We start from the raw sequence: 24,141 nt of genomic DNA on the forward strand, positions 1-24,141 counted from the left end.
TTGACAGGAATAGTAAGCCTTAATATTTTGTACGTTGCAGAATGGTTGAGAGAGACTATGAGGGGTAGAAAAGCAAGAATGCATGGGAGGACTTTCCTTTAGACTGAAATAACATTTTCAATTCCTTGCGATCACCAAGACTGCATGAAGTGGCTTTAGAATGTAGTGTTTGCTCTGGTCTCTACCCATGCTGACACTCTGTGCTCTCACCTCATCATTGCAGACTTTGTAAACATAGGAATCTTTCCTGTCAGAGTGATGGAAGAAGTGCAAGACATACCAGACTCTTGATGCAGCTCCTTCCTCTGGCTGGGCTAATTGACGGAGCAGTAATTGACTGAGCACTTCTGCAAAGGCAGACATGAAGTCTAGCAAACTGTCTCTTCTGCCTTATGTCGCCTGAGCAGAGGCAGCAAGATCTCAAGTCACTTTCTCTACCCTATACTCACTGTAACTAAAATAAGCCTAGGCATGACATGTTCATCTCTCTGCAATTCTGAGAAGGGCTGGGTTACACCACCACTCACTGGAGGAGCAGGCTATTAGTCCTTCAGTCTGCAGCTGCCACAGTCACACAGTGGACATCAGCCACGTCTGATCAACATGTATTGGCGTATTTTGCCGCAATTATCCTGCAAAACGGGTGATCTCCCAGCTCTTGACAGTGATACTTCATACTGAATTCCTTCTTTCATGCAAATGCTACAAGGTGGGTAGCATTTTCACACTTGTGGCAACATATTTCTGTGAAGTTCACAACATGTCTCCAGCTGGCTATACAATTGTGGCAATATTCCTCAGCTGCTGTAAACTTCAGCAGAGATGCCAGACCGCTGTATATGTCATAGGGTGCTAGAGGTGACACAATACTGCAATCCTTCCCTTCTTTTTATGATATGACCGATTTCCTACTCAGTCATTTCCCTTTCACACCTATGTTATGAAACATGTCTCCTCTGTCTCCTCTGAAGACAGACTAAAACTGAGTTGGGGTTGTTCACCCTGAAGAAGAGAAGGCTCTGAGGAGACCTCACAGCAGCCTTCTATTACCTAAAGGGGACCTGAAAGAGACCTGGAGAGGGACTTCTCACAAAAACAGGAGAAAGGGGAATAGCTTTAACTGAAATAGGACAGGTTTAGATTAGATTTTAGGCAGAAATTCTTTGCTGTGAGGCGGTCAGACCATGGAACAGGTTGCCCAGAGAAGTTGTGTATGCCCTGTCCCTGGATGTATTCAGGCTGGATGGTGCTTTGAGCAATCTGGTCTAGCACAAGGTGCCCTTGTCCATGGCAGCGAGTCTGGAACCAAATGATCTTAAATATCTCTTCCAACCCAAGTCATTCTATGAAACAGTTAACTAATGTAGTAGTACTTCCATCTTACATTAATGATTTCTACTGATTTATACTCAGATGGCCTATTAAATGGGGGATATTTCTGATACTACATCTGCAGAGATGGGAAAACCACATATATGAATGAGTGTAATCCATTCGTGATTTTATGGACACAAAGTTCTCTAGAGAGCATCTCTGAGTGCTGAATTTTACATTTAGATTGCTGAGTTAGCTGAAATATGTGTAATATCACCAGTAGGCATTGAGCTCCCTATTGACTGTGGGCAGAGGAAGGCTGTTGTGCATTGTTTATTTCAGCTGGGATGTGAGCTGGCGTGCACCCATGAAATGGAATCTTGTGCAGGTTTTTTTTTTTACAGGGTATGTGAATAAATGATGTGTGGAGCATTCAGCTCTTGCTCACTGGAAAGCTCAGTTCTTTTTCCCTGAATACAGGAATAGAGGAGCATTAGACATGCTTATATTTCTTAATGTGCCTTGGGAAAAATAATCTGGTACAGCTATCTTCCCGTGCCCCTCAGATTCATAAGTAATCTGGCTCTTCAGGGCTAGCAAAGTGTAGAGCTCAGCTCACAATCACGTCTCCAGTGTTTAACTATATGTATGGCTGTTTTTCCTGGCTTCTGACAGTGATACTTCATCCTAAATTCTTCCTTTCATATTTATGTATTTATTTACTAGCAGATGTTTACTTCTGATGATTTATGAGGCAATATTACAGAGACTGAGCACAATTAATGTGTTTTATAAGCGGGATTATTTCAGTCCCACTTAAAAAAAGATTTCGTGTCAAAACTTAACTCTAAACCACACTTTTAACTCCTTGCACATTGACACAAAATAACCACAAATCCAATGACTGAAGGAAGCTGAAGAGCAGTGGCAAGGCCAACATTCGCATATTTGTCTTTTGCTCTTTGGGGCTGGCAGCTGAGGTGGAAAGGGTGCTCAGGGGCCTCAGCTTTGCTGGGTCAGAGGGGAATTTCTCCAGCTACTCAGCAACCCAGTTTCTTGCATTGTTCACAGGAGTTTCAACTCAGTAAGAACTACTTCAAAGCTTCTACAGAGCTTATCCTGTCTCTTGCATTGAATTGCAACAAGATTGTTTGAACAACGACAATGAAGATTTAAGGATCTTAAGGCCCTCTAGGCTCTATTATAAATTAACACTGATTTTAAAAAGAGGGAAGGAAAGAGAGATTGACTCTCTTCTTCCTGTTGTCTTTCCTCCACTCCTCAAGACTCTAAACTTGTGTACAACCAATAATAATACCCAGACTATTATATTTCCACAGCTGTGATGACCTAAACTTCTAATTAACAAGTCAGTTAAAAGAAAATCTTTGAAGACCATTTATGGACTCAGAGATGAAAAAAAATCTGCAATCTGGACAAAGATGCTAAGGAAGTTAGGAGTGCAAAATGATCCTGTTCTGTTCCCTTAAAGGACATTTTCTCATAGCCAAGCACTGCTTCTATTAAATGCCTAAAATTCAAATTATATAATATTTATAGTGAACATTTATGAAAATAACTAAGGAGATGAAGAAATTAAGGAAATCTTCTAAAATAAAATCTGGATAATGGAACTTAACAAACAAATAGAGAAAAGTGACAGTAATTAAAATAAACAACCCGTAAGAGAGGAAGAAGTCTATATCTTCACTGCATATTGTCCTTTTGGACAACTTTTTTCCCCATTTCACAATCAAACATCTGTATTAGACTTTTTCTCCAGTTCTACACACATACATGTATGCAATGATGAAATATGTGATAGTTAGCATTCCTAAAGATTGTATTACTAACATATCAGCAAAATGAGAGGAAAAGAGTTCCAAAGATATGCTGCGAGTTATATTCACATAATGGAATTTTTACAGCCTATATTTTACACATACTTTTATGTGAACTTGACCCCACATAACTTAATTCTAGTTCCAATACTTCTTTGAAGTTGATTCACTGAACATCAAGCTACAGAATGCTTGCAAAATATTCAGATTTTCTAATTTCTTTAAATAATTGTGACTTTTCACTAAATCCTTGTGGCTTTTACTATTACCAAAGACTTTGCTAGTTAAAGATTATGTATGTATTATTATGTATGTATTATTAGTATGTCACAGTCCATATACAATCCATCAGACACCACTGCTCATAGTGACATTCATAAAAAATGGGACTCACCTATAAAGTAGGACAGCAGTATTGCCAGCAGCACTGAGACCCCTACAGCACAGAGTGCAGTACATTTCCAGCTACAGTACTTCGAAGACTTCTTGAATTTAAAAGCACTTCTGGATAGAGTGTTCCTAGGTAGTGGCCGAGTAGGAGGGGAATAAACAGAGCCGGATGCCATTGTGTACCCTGGTGTTGCAGTACTGAACAGCGGTGTGGTCCCTGTTCCTGTTTTGAATAGGAAATGCCTGTGAAAGAAAGAACATATGGTAAAGTATAAAAGTAAATAAAGCTGGAGCACAGGCAATCAAAACTCTTTTGTTTGATGTTGCCTATTTTCAAATAGCTAACAACATCCAGTCTACAAAGGGTCATAGATGCAATAACTTGTCATGACGCTCACACATAAAAGGACACTTTCCCTTTAAGTAAAGACCAAAGCCCCCCAAGCATTAATAATACTCTGGTATCCAGACAGGAAACAGAACTACACAAAATACAGTGTACCAGGGAGGAAGTCTCTCATAGTTTATCCAACAAGTAGGGACAGGCTTTCTGCTGCTGTTTATTTGTGTTGGCTTCTACAACAGACTACAGGGAACTCCATTAAAAAGTCAATAATGAGCAATGTGACTGCAGCCCACACTACTTATCACAGCTTTCCTAGGTTAAGTACAAGGAAAACAGCAATCTCTCAGTTACAAACTTTTGACAACTTTTCCAAAAATAGTCAGTTAAAAATTTTTCGGAGTGTGTACTCAGTTTACTAATTTACATCTACTTGCACATAATCCTACCATAAAGAGATCTGATTATGGATACAAGCAGCTAGTTACAGCCTAGAAGTACGTTAAAGAAATATATTTACTAAGTGTTTAGGAAGACCAAAAACCAGCAACAGATATGAAAAGCAAAGTCCAAGTTAAGACACACTGTGAATTACCAGGTTTTTTTTTTTAAATTAAAATCTCCAAAGGAAATACCCTGAGCTTCTATGTTGTAGAATCCTTTAATTTCAGTTCACATAATCATAATTACCTTGAAAGAGCCTCTAAACATGGCATATTCTACCTGGAGTTTTTCTCCAGGTGCACATGCACAATTCCATGAACAACAAAACCTCATTCAAAGAAAGGTCTTTGCACCAGAGGTCTCCCACCAATTTGTTATGTTGGCAACTCCGTAGCATATGGCTTGCCCTCAACTAATTAAACCCAGAAAAATGAATACATTAAACCTAAAAATGCTATGAAAGCATGCTGTGGAGACTTTGAACTTACCAAGGCACAGCTAAATAGAACCAGCAAGGTGTTTGGGTTGGGTCATAGCTAAGAGACACTCATGAATTGCTGATACCCAGGTCCTGCTAAAGGCAAGTGCATGCCCACACTGTATCTACCTCCTGCCTGTCACTTATACAGCACAGCACAGCTCAGAGGATCCAGCACCAGCTGAGCCAGCTGTGCAGGGGAAAAGCCTTTCTAGATACATCATGAGGCACTGAGAACTGCTCCTTAGCTGATGGGACACATACTCGGATTCCTGCATAGTAATGGACCAATTAACACTGTAGAGACACTAGAAATTAATTTGCCCCACTGCAACCTGAGAAAAATACCAGCAGTTGATAAACAAGATTTGTTTACAGGTGATTTTGCTATGGGAGGTTAACAGATGAATAAAAACATCTTGGCATAGGCCCTCTACTTGAAAATATTTGCATTACAAATATGATTCCATGAAATATTTTACAAAGGTTACTTCATTCTGAACAATATTAAACTTGATGGCAGCAACAACAGAAGGCTATGCACTACTAGATCTACTGGTGCACAACAGCACATCCCAAATTTTTTTGGCTGCTGAGCTCATAGTATAATAAACAATCTCAAAAGACAAAGCCCTGGTAGCTTAAATCCTGTCTAAGAAGGTGCTTCATTAAAAGTTGTGACATTTTCAATGTAGCAAACACCAAAATAGTAACTAGTCCTATGTAAAAATGTTTACAACAGCATTACTTTGATTGTACAGGTTCACAGAATAATATAAATTTATTAAGTCCTGATAAGTGTCTCATCCACTTTACCTTTAGTGCTCTTTCATTCCTGGCTACATATGGTAAATGCTATGTCCAGGCATATTTCACAAACAGATCCCAAAAAACCCCCACCAAACACAAAGGTAGCTGTTTCCCTTTGCATGTGCGGTGTGTACTGTTTTGGGGGACAGAAGGAAAGCCATACAGCAGATACAACAGTACTCCTCCTATACATCAGCTGCCTGTTAAAAATAAGCTGCCTGACCAGCCTGCAATTTTCACATCCTCTTTCTCCTGCTGTTAGACTCAACAGACTAAAAATGGGAATTGCCATTATAGGAGCACTTGACTAGAACTCCAATATACTTTAAGTTTTAAGAAAATAGTGGAATAAAACAGTCTGGCACTGATATTTTCCTTTTTTTATTTTCTCTGAGAAAATGAGAACGGATGTTGGCTTTGGTAGACCACAGACTATTAGAGACTGCAATCCATATTCTCAAAGCCTTTGAGGAGTTAATTCCACAGATAAACTAGAGAGATGACAGCAATGGAGTGATTTGTCATAACTTTGACAGTCCACCTCAGACATCTAGGTAATGAAAGAAAATTGTAACTTTTATATGTGAATCTTAGAAAAACGGAAGTTGGAAATGACCCTTAAGGTCAACCGTTAACTCAGCGATGCCAAGTCCACCTCTAAACCATGTCCCTAAATGCCACATCAACACATTCTTTAAATACCTGGAGGGATTATGACTCAACCACTTCCCTGGGCAGACTGTTCTGACGCTTGACAACCCTTTCAAGGAAGAAGTTTTTCCTAATATCCAACCTAAACCCCCTCAAGTGCAACTTGAAATAATTTCTTCTTGTCCTATGGCTTGTTACTTGTGAGAAGAGAACAACCTCCACCTGGCCACAACTTCCTTTCAGGTGGTTACAGAGAGTGGCAAGAGCCCCCCTCAAGCCTCCTTTTCTCCAGCCTAAACAACCCCAGCTCCCTCAGCCACTCGTCATAAGGTTTGTGCTCCAGACCTGTCACCAGCTTCGCTGCCCTTCTCTCGAGCTGCTCCAGCACCTCAATGTCCTTCCTGAACCAGGGGCCCAGAACTGGACACAGCAGTTGAGGTGTGGCCTCATTGGTGCTGACGGAAGATCGCTACAGAGGGAAAATCCTTTCCTGGTCCTGCTGCCACACTATTTTTGATACAAGCCAGGAAGCCACTGGCCTTCTTGGCCACCTGGGCACACTGCTGGATCACGTTCAGCTGCTGTCAACCAGCACTTCCAGGGCTTTTCTGCAAGACAGCTTTCCAGCCATTCTTCCCGCAACTGGTAGCGCTGCAGGAGGTTTTTGTGACTCAAGGGTAGGACCTAGCACTTGACCTTATTTAACCTTATACAGTAGGCCTTAGCCCATCAATCCAGCCTATCCAGATCCCTCTGTGGAACCTTCTACCCTCCAGCAGATCAACACTCCCATCCAGCCTGGGGCCTCTGTGAACTCATGGAGGGTGCACCTGATCTCCCCATTAACAAATTATTGATAAAGACTGTTGATAACAGACAAAGAGTCATCAGTATCCTGCTCTGCACTGCTGGGGACCCACCCTGAATACTATGTGCAGTTTTGTGCACCACAATAATAATAAGGTTATAAAGTTATTAGAGACTGTCCAAAGGAGGGCCATGAGGATGGTGAAGGGCTTTGAATGGAAGCCATCTGAGGATCAACTGAGGTCACTTGGTCTGTTCAGCCTGGAGAAGAGGAAGCTGAGGGGAGACCTCATGATGGCCTTCAACATCCTCATGAGGGGAAGAGGAGGGGCAGGCACTGATCTCTTCTCTGTGCTGCCCAGTGACAGGACCTGAGGGAATGGCCTGATGCTGTGTCAGGGGAGGTTTAGGCAGGATGTTACAATAAGGTCCTTTACCCAGAGGGTGGTTGGGCATTGGAACAGGCTCCCCAAGGAAGAGGTCACAGCACCAAACCTGACAGAGTCTAGCAAATGTTTGGACAACATTTTTTGACACATGGTGTGACTCCTGGGGATGGTCCTGTGCAGGGCTGGGAACTGAACTCAATCACCTTGGTGGGTCCCTTCCAACTCATAATATTCTGTGAATAGCTTATTCTGTGAATTCAGCTTATTAGGACCGGTACCAATACTGAGCCATTGGGAACACCACTTGTGACTGGCCACTAGCTGGACGTAACTCAACTCACCACTCTCTGGACCCGGCCATTCAGCCTCTTTTCTACCCAGTGAGGAGTGCACCTGTCCATGGCATGATCAGCCAGGTACTGCAGGAGCATGCTGTGGGAATTCAGCAATGTGTTGTCTTAGGCAGCACATGGCACAGCTCCTTACTTTAGGCTGTTCTCCTTTACTTTGAATTTCATAAATACAATGCCAGAGTGGTTACACAGTCTGGCTGAACACCGAAGAAAAATAATGACATAAAAGTCAGTCCGGCATCTTCATGTGGGTTAAGAAAATTTGTTTGGATCTCTCTATTTCTAATGAGTGGAGTTACTAACAAAGTTGTCAGGGACTCTCCTGCTACATTAACTCCGAGTGCTAAGTATTTAAAGTGTAATGCTATCAGACTTGCACATCTTGTCTGCCTCACTGAGCCATGCCAAACTGTTCCTATGAGACTCTTAGAAGGATATGGTATCTGACAACAAATCCAGGCGGCTTCCAGATAATGCTGAAATTCTTATGCTCTTGAAATATAATCCATCCACAAATGATTTTAATTATCTGTATATCTATCTACCTTGTCTTTTTAAACTATGGAACTCAAATAGCTAATTTCTAAAGCCTAAACTGTTTGCACTACTTGACCAGGCACTGACTTACAGGAAATTACACTATATTTCATCTCATAGGGAGCTTATAGCATCTGCAATAGTGTATCTTCCCTTCAAAATTGATCACATTACACACACTTGCTAGATCTTCACGTAAGCAGCACTTTAAATATTTTATTAAGCTATGGAGTACAAAACTCCAGTGAATCATGCTAATATTTTACAAGACAAGCCAGTCTTGTATTATTAAATAATTCAATTCAACTTTTAAAGCAAATAATATTCTACTTTCACATTTATTCAATATATATTTCTGCCAACTTATTAAATAGATTTTGATATTAAAAAGTCAGCTAATCTTAACATTTTAAGTGGGAATTATTCAGTACCTAACAAATCTAAACTACAAAATACGAAGTTATACAATAAACTAATCTTTGGAAGCAAAGACACCTGGGAAGAACCCTTATTTCACAGACAGTAGGCATTTTACTTAAGCATGTGTCCTTACAAGCGAAGATAGAAATATAGCACCAAAAACCTCAAAGGTGTCAGCTTAGAAAACAGAAGTATGTGAATAAAAGTAAAATAAGCATGTTTTAAATTTTACTCAGTACTCTTTGAACACAAAGTGCCAGTGTGCACCGGCTGACATGCAGATGGTTTCTTCCTTCTAACACTGGTCAGGGGAGAGGGCTCACAGCAAATCAGATTTTCTTTGTGCTGCCACTTCCTCTGCAGAAAATAAAGCCAAAGCATTCTCTACTAAATTCAGTAAACAGGAAAATAGAAGGGGAGGAAAAGAAGTGATAAAAACCATTCATGAGTTTGGCAGAAAGATTAAGTTAACTGAAAACTGCTTCTTTATAGAAATGGAGATAGACTATCAAAATATTCAAGGACAGTAAGGCTTGGCCCAAAAGCCCAAGTACTTCTGATGTAAGATAGCCAGGTGTCCCGCAACAGAAATGTGATATAGAATAACGTTCTTCACAAAAAGATCTATGAAAAGAACTTTTGACCGCAGTTGAGAAGAAAATGGACACTATGCATCAATGAATGCATTATTATATAAACATGTCTGGAAAACCATAGACTCCAGATTGCCAGAAGCTGAGATATTATATAAATAAACTATCACCAAGTGAAAAGGAATACTACCCATTACTTTATAAATAGACTGGTCTCAATTTGAATAGAGTTATTGCATAATTTTAACATTCCTGATGTAATTTTTACATAAAATACATGAATTTTTTAGCTTATGCTGAAATTGCCTCACCTTGCTAAAGAATATTTTCTCTAATTTTGGGCATCATATATATAGAATGCTTTGCAATACTTGAAAGATGTAAAAAAGCCTACCCTATCATTTCAAAAAACTTTTTTTGGCAGCATTTTAGTTCTGTTTAAATTATTTCATACAGTGCAACCCTGCCAATAGGGTGCTGAATCACATGGCAAGTATGCCACACCATAAAAGTCATACAGGACTTTTACAAAACTCATATGAAACATGAAATTGAGAATAAGGCCCAGCAAAATTGTACTGAACTTATCGAAATACATCAGAATATGCATTATATTTTTTCAGCCTGCCAGTGAGACTGAATGGCAGCTATTGGTATTTTATGCAACATTATTATTTAGTTGACATCTGCTATCACAGAATAAAGGTCAGTATTGCTAGGTCTTGTGCATACACGAACTAAACACTCCTCATCTTCAGTGCTATAATACCACTGATCCAGAATAAACAGTATTTAGAACATATGTGCTTAAAAACCCTAGATAATTTAATCCTAAACCTTTGGATCTTGTGCATCATTGTACACTAACAGCATCTGAAAAACATGAGGAGAATAAATCTATTTATTTGGTTGTGTTTCTGAATAGAGATTCAATTGTGATCAGTAAGAAATGTCCTAATCTATTTCACTACAAGTTTTCTTGCAGCCCTGTCTCCTACACTGTCCTAAATGCAATGTTTGGTTAGTTCCACGATAATCCAGTTAGTGACACATGGCTCTTCAGATCATTACAGCCCCCTGCTAGAAGACAACTGAGGAAGAACAGCTTTACCACTCAGAAGACTGCAAAAAGGCATCCAATGTTAGAAATGATCTCTGGCCTGTACTTCTGATGGACGTGTCTGTCTAAAAAGCAGTGTAAAGGGTAGGATTCCTGAAAGCATTTGCAGAACAATGAGAAAGTTAGTTTATTCCAAAAATGGTGGAGAGAGAGATAACTTAACAGTGAACAGTTACAAAAGCTGTGTAAAACTGTAACCAAATAAGCAGAAACAGGAATTACTGTGGTAGGGTAGACCATGAAGAACAACATTAAGAACTGTCTGAAAGTGGCCAGTACAAAGGGAGGGAATGAATGCCTTCCAGTCTATTTATTCACTAACAGCTTGCTCTTTCTCTAAACAATCCAAAACTTATGCTCTCACTGATATCTTGTGGCATTTCGTTCTGCAGGCTAAACATACACTATATCAAAATGTATTTTCTTCTATCAATTTCAATTTAAATTCAACTGATTATTTCCCTGTTCTTGTATAATGAGTATGTACTGTCTGCCCTGCAGTACACAAAGACAAGTTTTTATAATACTACTGTTTGATTCACTTTATTTTTAGGGTAAAATACACAAAAGCATTAAGAACTATTTGCCTAAAGCAAAAAAGCAAAATTTAGGCTTTTTATGGGTCAGGCAAAGGCAACTGTGGAGACGAGGAAAGCTATTTTCAGATACCTGTTGTTCCAGTGCAGAATAAATCAAAACTGACATTTGGAAGTTGACAGAATAGAAAGTGACTTGAAGAGAGGTGAAAGAGGAAAGAAAAACTATCCTTAAATTTTTTGCATTTTTCTTTTACCTCTAGGTATCAAAATATCCACATATATTTAGATATATCTGAGACACTGAAAATTTCTTTCATGTAAGCAAAAAGTCCACTAATCTGTTTTATTTGACTCATCTGTTGCCCTTGCAATTTGAGAAAACTTCTGGATACAATAGCAATCATCAGCAGAAGAGGCCACTGTTTGAGGCATCCTGCATCCTCTAACAGAGGCTGAGTACCCAGAGCTGTCTGACTTTGGGATTCCACACAACTGTTGAATCAAAAGATCATTGTACTTTACTGGACTCTTCCAGCTAAGGCAATACCATTCTTTTTTCTGTAATCACAAATTAAGTGTTTTATGAAATGAGCACACCAATTTTCACATTGTGGAGCACAGGTTAATCTTCCCCCCAAACCAACTCAAGTCTGCCAGCATCTAACTCTATTAAAAATTGTCTGTTTGCCTCAAACAATCTGTGGACATTATTACATGAATTAACATATTTTTAAGCAACCCCAGGTAAAATGTCTTATGCATTCTGTTAAAGTCCTCAATCTGTTAGCCTGCATTCAATGCAAGGCACAAGAGGTAACAGTTACCCCTTAGACACATAGAATTAGAAACACACCAATTGCATTCTTGTAGGTCTCCAGAGGTAGAAAAAACTTCTATCAAATCCACTTTGAGTGAATGCAAGTCGCAAAAAAAAAATGTAAATTTTATTGAATTTATGTTTTGGTGACATACTTCTGTATCAGGACACAACTCTGCTTAGAATTCAATAGTACTCCTAATGACCTGGGTTTGATGTTTAATATAACGGTATTGTTTGAATAAAAATCTAGGAATAAAAACTGTTAATTATTCTGTTTTGTAATGAACAAAACTGTGATGACTGCTTACCTGAACTAAAAAATAACCCCCCAGATTTTGCCCCCCAAATGGTCCCAATTCATAATGCACCCATCTGGAGCCAGAAGTTATCGGTAATTCTGCTTTTCATAAACATAATGGAACCTTCTACAAAAGTTTGGCAGCAACATGAGGCCAATGTAAGCAAATAAGACATAAGGGTAGCTGAAAGTTTATATTTTTATTTTTCTAATGTTTCAAATGGACAGAATAGACTTTCATACAGAACACACTTCTTAGCAGCTCAACCTCAAATATATCATCACCAATGCATGCAGAGATAGTGCATGTCTATCTCTGTGCAAAGACCTAGCTTATTTGCCATTTCCATACAAAGAGATCAATCAATCTTGTTAAGGAGAGGAGGGATAAATCCAGCTGAGGCTACTTTAGTTTGTTCCAACTTCTCTCATTTAAGATTTTGTCTCTCCCTGACTTTCCAGAATGCAAACCAGCTGAATTTCCCCCCCTCCCCGGGGAGGGCATTACCATGCTTTTTTGTTTGTTCAAAAAACGCCTATGACATACACTACCTGTCAGAACAAGGAGAAAACCACTAGATGTGTAAAGGACATTGGCCCAAGATTGTGATCAATCATAGTACTGCACCTACTGACTGGTGTGCCCTCTCTCTGCTGACAGACCCTATTCATGCCAGATTGAACTGGGTTCTCTGAGAGAGACCATGACCCTCACCTGCCACCTGACACTAGAGAGCTCTGCCTGATTCACTAATGGATAGATCACATCAATAAATATGATTCCTTGCACAGAGGTGAGGAAACAAATAGAAAGAAAAGATTAATCTCTGCCGACTGACATTATAGAAAAGATGTAAAAGATAACAGAAATTGCTGGTTAGGTTTCATGTGAACTCTGGTTCACTGATGCATGAGATAAGCTTTCCCAGCAGGCTCTAGCAGAAACTGGATTTTTGTTTCTCTGTGAACACTTTATGCCTGTCTTCATCTTCTTTTAACATTCTTCTGAGATGAAACCTTGTACCTAGTGGTATGTGCCCTTAGCACAGGCTTATGACTGACTTCCACAGAACCATATGGCTGCATTTAATGTAACTCCAAGCCAGCACAGAAACTGTGTTATGCTGTGAATTTGTCTTAGGTTATTTTCTGGGCAGAATTGCAATAAAAATTTTTCTTAGGAAGAAATAAACGTGAATTTCCGCTTCCTTGGAGTCATTATTAATGCTATCACAATCCTGGAAAAAGCTTCAAAACCACAGGAAACAAAATGATGATCAAAGTTTGGTGGACAGAAAGAGAGAAAGAAGAGACAGCTATTATCCATATGTAAAAACAGAGGAAACATCTGTGGGAAATGGAGATAGGCCTCTTCTACCAGATTATTCAAATGTTTCAGAAAAGCACTTTACATATGGCAACACTTGCTTGAATTGGCTGGGTTTACACCAAGGACCCGCCTTCTTTGCAAACTGAACACCGACATCCAAGAAAGAACAAAAGCCCTGTTAGGGTCAAAGTGTCTTCCTTACTGCTTGTGTCTTCTCTCACATCTGCCTCCTGCAGGCTACAGCTCCACTGCTGGCTGCTGGAGAAAGAATGGAGAAGTCAGGCACAGCAACTTGCATTTGAAGCTTCAAAGAGCAATTCAGACAAGACAGTGTCTCAATCTGCTGTGAAAAGTCCCAAGGACATGATGACTTGAAGGACTGAATCCTACAAAAGCCCTGAACTTCCTCTCCTTTGGTGTGTTAGAGCAAATCTTCTTCTTTGTCATCACCCCTACCTTCTTGGTGGTACAAGAAAGAATATAATGCTACAGGATGCAGAGGGCATCTGTTATCCTCTTATTTGTTTCTCTAAATTCAGATTTAGGCTGCTAGTTCTGGAGCCCAGAGAAGGCGGAGCTCATTGTTGCATATCTAGGATCAAAAGAACCAGAATAATCAGATGGCACTGCTAAGCCTGCTCCTATGAGCTCCTCTCTGCTATGCGAACAAGGGGAACAAAGAATGCTAAGCCACACTTTGCAGAAATGAGCAAGAGAGTCCAGTGCAAAGAATGCCTTATGCTGGGTGAACAAGGAAAGAAACATGGCTCAGTTGCAGCTACTCATACTCTTGATTGCAGAACTGTCCCACTACTTACTTTCCAGATGAGACTGAAATGAGATCTATGTATTGCTGAAAAAATATCAAGTAGTTCTGTTGCCTGAGAGGCCTCCTCTGGGTCTCTCACAGGACTAGTAATTACACAGACTTCCACTTAGGCTAAAGTGACTTGGCTCTTGATATTGTTGGTGATCACTTCTGAAGAAGGCAGCACTTGGGAGTGAACTTGGCAGCCCTTTTACTGCACTTTCTTATACTGATTTCAGTATTTCTGAACTGAAATATCCCTGCTATTACAGTTCTCCTCTCTCCAAAGGAAGGGAGAGCAGGGGAAAGCATCTGAATTTTGCAGCGAGGACCTGAAATGCTTATGTGAGCAGTAAGGATTTATATTACACTTCCTTATCTTCTCTGACCTTCTGGAATCACATCCCTGCCAAGACAGAGACAAGAGAAGCTGTCTCTGAGATGAGGCACTCTAACCTTAGCCAGTTCCTATCTTAAATATTGAAGAAGTTACACTTTCCAAGCAGAAAATCAAAGGAATGTAGAGCACAACTACTCCTCCAATCTTTTTACTACCCTTGCTGTCTTCATAAAGTTGAAAGAGAACAATTGCTCTAAATGCCTCAAAAGGCACATGGAGAGTATTTCAAAAAGAAATAAAGTTCAAGAGAGACCCAGAGCTGCATTATGTACCAAAGAACTAATTCAGAAGTTGGAACAAAGGCTGAAATTTTGTCTGGACTGACTGAGCTACTGGACACTTTAAATGAAAATAAAACCAGAAGGAATTTAAGGACGTGAAGTATTATTCTGCCTGTGACTGAGCAGATCTGATTCTGCCTCAGGCTGCAAGTAAGGCTGAAGATTCCATCATAATGGATCTTGTAACATTAGCTCTCTTGTTGATGTCCATAGCCGTGTTTCTCTCACAATTTGGAGTCTAAGATAACTCTGATGAACTCTGTGATGCCACTACCATGGTATAAGTAGTCACTCACACATCCAGAGTCTGTCACTACAGCAACAGCAGTGTCATAACCTGAGTTACAGTCACCGTGACCAGCTTGGCAACTGTGCACAGACATGATGCCACAGTCATTCCTATTTCCCAGCCATTGTTCCTTGGTGAAAGGGTGAAAGCTTGAATACTGCGCATGCACAGTCTCACCTATGCAACATGCCAAGTTCCATAGTACTGAGAGACTAACATTCATGGATTCACAAAGGCAGAGGATTACATCTTGTGCCCAGAGGAGGGTGACACTTTATCTTCTATGGTACTCATTTCCACATGCCTTTTTGCAGCTGGTCTTCTCTTCACTCAGTCAGCATTATCAGAGATGCTGAATGCAGGCACTATAAAGTCATCCAGGTCTTTGTTTTGCCATGACATTTGGTATTGTTTCCTCACCTGTTTGAATGTGACAGAAAGGATCTCCAGAATCTGTTAAAATTCCCTTCTGGTTCAACTTGACCTGCACTTACTGGGATGGCAAGCTCAGCTGCAGCCAAGCAACAGCAGAAAGAAGTTAGCTTTTAATTTTGCTAGTTTTTTGTGCTAGCTTCATGATTTTGTTTTTACTGAAGTGTTAACTTGTGATTTTATTTAAGAAAGTTTGAAGAAACTTTATAAACCATATTGAAAGCTTTCTCATCTGCATAGGCTATCACAGACAAAAAATCTTTGGTTTGATTATTTCTGGCTCCTGTAACTAGTAGAGCATCTGCCAGTAGCCAAGGTTTCTCCCCATGTTGAGTCAGTCCTACAGGGGATGAGGTACATACAATTCCAAAGTATTTCACAAGAATCACAAGCAGTGAAAGACAAGAAATGATCTTGGTTTTCATCCTAGCTATTCAGCCTCTATCTAGTCTTCTAGTATTTCATCTATATCCCACCTTGCTTAACCAACCAGTCTCAGTTCCTCCATGTACCTATTTGGACACTCACTTCTACATCTTTTTTGCTCAGCCTCTTTCAGTTTTCTCCTGTACCACTATTAAGTTTACTACAGCATGCCCTAAACTCAGCTCTCTCCCTCTTTCTCCCCAACAGATGACAAAAATGTCAAATCAGCCTCCCTGTGGTCCTTAAATACAACAAGAAGTTTTCTAACCCTGCAAAATACGAAATTTTAAAAAAATGAGGGGACAATAAAAAACAGAAAATACAGAATATATACAAAAATGGATAGACATTACTAGCAAGCTTTATCTATAAGTAATATAAATATAGTCATGTGCTGATAGTGATATTGCATATTTTCAGATTTTGACACCTAGGTAACTTGGGGAATAGGACTATCAGGTTAGGTAAAAGGAAAACAGACTTCTTACTTCAAGCTAAGCTAATTTCTCAACATACACACTAATAGATGTTTGTACATCAGAGAAAAGAATAAAGTCAACAATACGTAACACTAAAATACATTGAAATTTCCAGTTGTCTTATGGTAATTAATGCACTGTGAATACGTCTCTCGAAGCTATAAAGAACTATTCTTTAGGTCTAGACCTATGAAACATTAGAATTTCTATGTAAAATGTATATTTCTATAAACATTCTTAACACTAAAATTGTCAAATTCATTTGATTAATATTCTCTCTGAAAGCCATACAAATGAAGAAATAGTGTATCATAATGCAATACATGCATGACATGAAAACAAAGAAACAAATATATAATGATTCTAGCTGTGACACAGTATGTTAGTGACATTGACAAACTGAATTTTCATGCTGATAGCATGTTGTAGTCTCAAATCTATTATGCTTTGGAACTGATGTATTATTATCTCTGGACAGCTTTCACACCAGGAGACGAACCCTGCTAGCATAATTTTAAAAATGAAGGGATTACAAACAAGATAAATTTCTTTCTTTTGTTACCTGAATTAGTCTCAACTAACAGAAATTTCATACAACATACTCCATTTGCTAAAATACTTATATTTGTTGATCCTATTAGAAACATACAAAGCATTAACTAGGCACAGTTCTATTAACCCTACTACAGCATTTATGCACCTGAACCAGTATTGTATGGTAATTGTTCTGCAGGGAATAATAATATTTGGCTTTTTTCTGTTTTAATACAGTATGCTTACATTTTTACTTTGAAGATAATATATTGGAATCTTCTGGCAAATATCAGCAATGTCTTTGAGTTTGCTGATAATGATTGACTAACTGAATTTAACACACCATTCTCTTCCTGCTCTTGATTTTAATTTGTGGCTAAGTGAAAGTTTAAGAGTTTTTGGGAGAAGTAGATCAATGTACTGTGTCAATATATATCACAGATTAATTAGTAGGCAACTGCAGATCTCCTCATTTAGTCAAATAGCAAATTGTCCCTTTTACTAAGTTAGGAATTATCATTTAAAAAACAGAAATTGGATATAAAAATCTGATTTTTAGTGGAGTATAAACAAGCTAACAAAAAAAGGTGAATTTATTATTAACAGTTCAGAAATGGTACTGCTTTGTCAGGGTTTTTTTTCCTCTGTGTGTGTGGATCAGAAATGAATTATACTGATTTGGCATAAGAATATCAAAAAATAGTTTAAAAATTAGACACAGACTATTGACAAAATCAAGTAGATTTGGAACAATTTTAAAATAGAAATTTTACTTAAACAAACTGAAATATTTATATGGAATTCTCTATTTACAGCTACATATTTATCAGCAGTTGCAATCTCAAACTAGCTGTTAAAAATATTAGAGATTAGGCATGTAACTCTCGTTAACTTGATTGGTCATTCTTTATGCTATATTAATATGTCATCATATCTCTAAAAGAAGTATTTGCCATGTAGTAAATACATTACAAACTAAGGATCAGATCTGGCAAAAGTGTAACCATGCAAATGTTTGCAACACTCTGCAGAAGTGTGCCATAGAGAATTAATACAATGTCAATTGCATTCTTAAGTCAAAGCAAGCAAAATTTGGCAGTCAAAATTTACCATTTTGTATCTACTATGAGTCAGTATGATAAATTATTTAGACTAATTTTGAAAAAATCAGATATAAGGATGAGTAAGTTTGTTCCAGATGTTTTCCTATTGCAATATTATTATTTTTTTAAATCACACTTTGCCTTCTGTGTCAATAGTTAGGATCATGCAAACACTTAAGATTCACATACCCATAACTGCTATCGTGATATGTTGGAGAAAACACATCCATCTCTATAAGGTTGTCATGACCATTTGCAAGGACTGCTTGACTTTCTAATTCTCTACACATAAAGATACAAAAAAAATGAAATTAGAGGTGCAATTTCAAATTAAAGAACGGGATGATCCCACAAAAAAGAATATACTAATTCTGTTGTATAGTTTTGTTTGTGCAAAACTGAACGTGGGATTTATCTGCCTTCCATGCTGTCCTCTGAACTACGTGCTGGACTGTAACCTGAAGACACAGTGTTATAAGGCTACCTCAAGGTGGTCATTACTCTTTGGTGATCCCTTATTTATGTGCAAGTCCTTGAATAAAATTCCTGACTGCTGCCTGTGGCAAGGCGGGCTTAAGGATTGAAGAGTGCATAGTGGGGGATGCTGTTTACTTGATGAGGTTGGACAAGAGATGAAGTAATAAAACTGAACTGAGACTATTAAAAGACAGTCTCTTGCTGGCTATCTGGCACAGACATCCAGCAAGAAAAATATGCAGAGGACTGGCTACCAGAGTGAATGGGCATCTCATGTTCTGCAAACGACAAGGCACAGCAGCAGGAGAGGTGAAGGAAGCAGGACAGTCTCTGGTTCTCTCAGGGAATAGTGAGGAAATGAGGGGGAGAAATGAAGTAAGCCACTATAACTTTGTTTAGAACCACATGTTTCTTTTGTCCTATCTAAAACAGGGAATGATTAATGGGAGGAAAAATACTTGGGTGCATTTTTACTTCAATGACTTTGTGCCTCTGAAAACGGAAATGATAAAATCAAGGAATACTGTGCAAATGCTACTGAATTCTGGACTACTGGCGCTTGCCTGAGAGCCAGGGGACAAAATACACAGCATGATCAAATTCCAAGTACTTATGTGACAGCGAGGGATATTTGAGCAGGAAAGATGCCAGAGGGATCAAGTCAAAATCTAGAGTAAGACACTACTGACATCAAAGAAAGCCTATAAGCATATCAGCTTGGTGTTTTAGGATTCAAACAGATGCTCAGTGAGAACACAACAGTAAGAGAATGTCAGAAGAAAACAAAACTTTTTTGACTTTAGTCTTTGAAAACAATACTTAATTTCTAATGTGTGTACATAATGATCCAATAATTATGGCATGTCAATTATTCAAATGCATTTCTACTGTCAGCAATCTAAGCAGAGTCCTGTTTCTTCAACTTGCAGACTGGCAATGTGACACACCCACAGCAATAAACAGGGTCTTCAGAAGAGCAGGACTTGAACTCCATCCCCAGTTTCTGCCCTTATTTTGCACCATGCACCTTCTCAAGAGAAGTAATATCTCTAATCAAGTCCATGTGTGAAAACCTGGAAGCCTTACAGATCAGACCAGTTTTGAATTTGATTAAACCAGGCACTGTTTTAGTGGGTGGAATGCATTAAATAGCTGATTTGAGCAGACTTTAGCCTCCAGCAACATTGTGCTTTTGCAGACAATCAATCAGCCTTCACATAAATTGATTTAAAACTTCCCTGGAAACTATCTACACCCTTTCCACAGCTTAATCAATATTGAAGGCAATTGGAACATTGGCAGTTCACCCCAATAATGACATATACGTATGTTCATCACACTTTAAGTTTCTAAAGTCTCCATATTCTAAAAAGAACTTTGAATCAAGTTTACAGAACAGTTTTGAAGTAATACATTCCAGGAAATACTTTGTCTATACTATTTCTGAAGTATTCCACTACGTTAATTAAATCCTTCAAAATGCATAAATATTTTCCAGTCATCAAGTATTTCTTCAACCAATACCTTCTTTTTTTTCTTGGTAAAGTAAGAGTAGCAAAGTAGCTGAATACAGTAATGTTCCTGTAACTCTATTTTTAATACTAAGTGGTAGGAGAAGGCTAAGCAATATCTGTATAAACTATGAAAAGCATATTAGTTTCTTGGCTAGTTTTTATAAAAAATTCACAGTCCATCATACAAAATGCAGCTGTCTTTCAAATGAGGCATTTTTTGCAGCAAACCAAGTAAGAAAAAGCAAAGCTCTTCTTTGATTCAGTGGCACATTAGCATAGTTTCTGAATAAAGTTACATAATATTCTCAGAGATACATTCCTTGACTGGAATATGTAAATTTCCCTTTACCAAGAAATTGATCTGTTACATTCAATGACTAAAACTAATGAAATACTTCCCAGGAAATGCACTAAGTGATGCTACCAACTTATTTTTATCTACAAGTTTCTGAGTTCTAACATACTTTTCCTCGGTGCATCTCTAACATTCATAAATGATTGTGCATTAGAAAAATTCTGCACATTCGAATATTAAACAGAGAGAGCATTTCAAGAAGTTATTTACTATATATTTTTAAATATCAGTAATTTAGATCCTACTAGAACTCAAAGTCATAAGAATGTAACTACTGATACTGGTGCTCAAGAAATCATTACTAAAACTAGTAGGTGAATAAAAACTTGAAGCTCAATGATAATAAAAAACCTACTAATATTTAATTGCTAAATAATCTTTTGCATGACTTTGGCTGTCCAACCAGTAATTCAAAAAACAAAACGGAAAGTTTTTCAATTTCTTCAGAAGTTCATACTGTTCTCTTGTGCTGGCTCCTCCAGCAGATCTCTTGGCTCTACAAAAGAACCTAACTTAGATAAGCAGGCTAGGGAACAGTCAAATAGTAAAGATCATTAAATGTTCAAAGGAAGGCCCTGCAGTCTGCAGAAAACCTACAGGAAATATTCTTCTACCATCTTGGGTTTTTTTGTTACAAATTTTGTAGATTTTACTATCCAAATAGAGGGAAGACAATTTCTGCCTCTGCTTGGTAAACTCATTCTCATTTAAAGACAGCATCAAAGATAAAAGAAGCATTCATAATTCAATTCATTCAAGTTACAGTTTTAGGTCCTCGTAAACATTGAAGCCAAGTGTCTTTTTATATTTAAAAAATGTAAATTGGAGTTTCTGTTGGAAATCCTTGATCTGTAACCTCACAGTTCATCTTTTTAGCCAGTAACAGCAATATTTCACACAAATGCATTAATTCTTCTTAACAGTACTTTGCAGAGAGCCAAAAGGCAGTATATTCTATTAAAAACATAACAGAATCCAATATTATGGAATATATATCTTTTGAAATCACTTTCACTACTACTGCAGAGTGATAGAGACTAAAACCTCCTTCAAGCTTTACAAATACATCCCTCTCTCCTACCTGCACATACACAAATCCAGCCAGTTCACTGCCCAGCTATATATGACAGCAAACTCTGTCATTTTTATGCCACCCATCATCAGTATGAGCCTACAGATCTAGAAAGATGGTTGTGTATACATGCTTACATTCACATTCTCTACCTGTCATCGAAGTCCAATTAAGAAAAAAAAAAAAGAGAAGAAAAAAAAACAAAAATCCAACAGTAAGTATAAACTAAAATATTGCCAAAGAGAAAATAAACTTTTTTTAGTCCAAGAAAAGGATGAAAGAAGAGACCTATCACAAAGTTGTTAATATAGTTGATACTGAGCCTGAAAATCACACTCAGTAGGGAACTTTAACCAAAAGGAGGAAAATCAATGACAAATAAGATGGGTTCTACACCTCCAGAGTTCCAACCAAGTAAGACCATTAAAAAACCACAGTAGTAGGGCTCTGTCAGTTTTCACATGAAATTTTTACATGTTACCTCATTTGCAAGTGCTCAAAACTTGAACACTCAAAGTATCCTTAGCTTTTCACCAGAAATATTCAGAAGATGAAAAAGAAGATTTTACTCTGCAAATAATACCTAAGGTTGTAAGTGGCATTCTCTTTCAAGTAGTCTTACACCTTCATAAAGACAATAAAAACATATATGGCAATAGAAGCAAACATCAAAGACCTTACCCATCTACTTCAGATTAACTAGTATCAGGATAACATCAAACATCTTTTTACCCACTACAAACTTATTTGTTCTATAAGAAACTTTTTTCCTAAATACTATACTGTTTGAAAATGATGAAATCTCTTCAGTAGAATGCTGTTCCACAGTGCTTGTCTCATAAATAGCACAGAAGAGCCCAAGAAAACTAAGAAAAGGAATAGCCATTCCAAACTGTCTAACAGAGGAGTTGCCTGAAACATTTATGGCAACAAAAACTACTTAAAAGAGAATCTTAAGTTTGTGTGTGTTTTAAATTAGTCAAAATCATCTTTAGTTTGCTATAAAACATAATTTGAAGGAGTTAAAAGAATAAACTAAAGGGATTTAATAAACATTTTCAAGAATTACTGTCAACTTCAATACAGTAATAAATGCTCAGTAATAACTAAATTGGAATATTATGGTTTTCCTTAATAAAAAATTAGTGCTGATTGAATGTTACATGAGTACTAATTAATCACTGTAGGTAAAATCAGCTCTATGACAGTAAGTCCTATCAATTTTTATAGATCATTCTGCATCTAAAAAAGCTAGTGTCACCCTTTATCTTAGCTGCCTTTTTCGTAGAGCCAGTTATGAATGACAAATTTATCATTACACTGGAACTGAGTTCTTTTGTCTCACCAAATCCTAGCAACCTTGAAAAACACCTAGCTTTACATAAGCATTTCTTTAAAGGTACCAAGTGTAAGAGTTAAGAACTATTACTGAATATTATTTGACATTTGATCTGTATTACAGTACATATTTGACACATTTCTGACAAGCAGGGAAGGAAATTTCTTCAAACAGGCAAAAGTCACAGATTATGAACAGGAAGGAAAACCCCTGTCTGGAAAAATTAATATACTCTAATTACTCTGGAACAGGACTGTAAGGGAGAAGAGTGTCACTGAGGATTTTAGAGTGAGGACATTTTTCTGGACTGAAAAGTTTTCATTTTTCCATGCTGAATGAGGGGAAGTATTAGCTGTGGGTCAACTTCCATTAAATGAAACGTTTTCTTTAGCACTGCCACAGTCTGTAGTAGTAGCTAAGTAATTACCTGCTTTCCAGTGGTGCATTACTGCCAAGCACCCAGCTGTCCTGCAGCTGGACTGACTCAGGTGTGGTTTGCAGCTCGGCGGGCAAAGCAGCCGGCGGGGCCGGACTCTGATTCCTCCTATTTGTCAGTGAGTTTCTGTTAAGTGAGGTGATGGATGGGTGATGCTGTGCTGAATGTTGCTTGTGAGAAGGTGGCAAAGGCTGCAGGGTCGACTGGCCTTGGTTATTTGGAGGTTGTTCTAAGAAGAAAGAAAATTAAAGTTCGTTATACAACATCTTGGCATTTGCTACAACCAAAGCAGAATGAGAAATTCAATATAATCCTATCATCTAATATATTTGCATATTATTCTATTAGCAGACATTCAGTGACATTCTGTAAGAGCAAGTTTACCCTTGATACACCAAGTTCTAATTAATACACAACAGATGGTAAAATTGCTTTTGGTTTTAATTTGTTTCAGTTTTTTTTTTTTAATCTGGTTTTATTAACACCTACAGAAAATAGCATCTGACAGATCCCCTAATGCGCCTTTAGACTTCAGCTTTTTTTAACAAACCAACCCTGAAATTAAATGGGTAATTTCAGTAGAACACAAAGGTTTTCAAAATGCATATAATCCCTGTAATTATTTAATGGAGCTTTTTAAGCTTTATTTAACTGCAATAAATTATTACAAGCTAGTTGCTAAACAGCAGTAGACTAGTTTAGTGCATTTCAAATAAGGC

General features: G+C 37.9%; 1 protein-coding gene across 2 annotated transcripts in view; it reads right to left on the reverse strand.

Moving 5' to 3' along the window:
* The window catches only part of TENM3 (teneurin transmembrane protein 3), a 373,463-nt gene that overhangs the window by 113,785 nt on the left and 235,537 nt on the right, over nt 1–24,141 (reverse strand). Inside the window, exons 5-6 of one of the 2 annotated variants that reach the window (XM_066317559.1) lie at nt 23,414–23,651; nt 3,550–3,788 (exon numbers count right to left, since the gene is read on the reverse strand). In XM_066317559.1, coding sequence (XP_066173656.1) covers nt 3,550–3,788; nt 23,414–23,651 — 477 coding nt within the window. Of the gene's footprint in view, nt 1–3,549; nt 3,789–18,418; nt 18,512–23,413; nt 23,652–24,141 lie in introns of those variants that run through there. The other variant, XM_066317560.1, reaches the window with a different exon arrangement.

The sequence above is a fragment of the Sylvia atricapilla genome, chromosome 4, assembly GCF_009819655.1.
Source record: "Sylvia atricapilla isolate bSylAtr1 chromosome 4, bSylAtr1.pri, whole genome shotgun sequence".
Lineage (NCBI taxonomy): Eukaryota > Metazoa > Chordata > Aves > Passeriformes > Sylviidae > Sylvia > Sylvia atricapilla.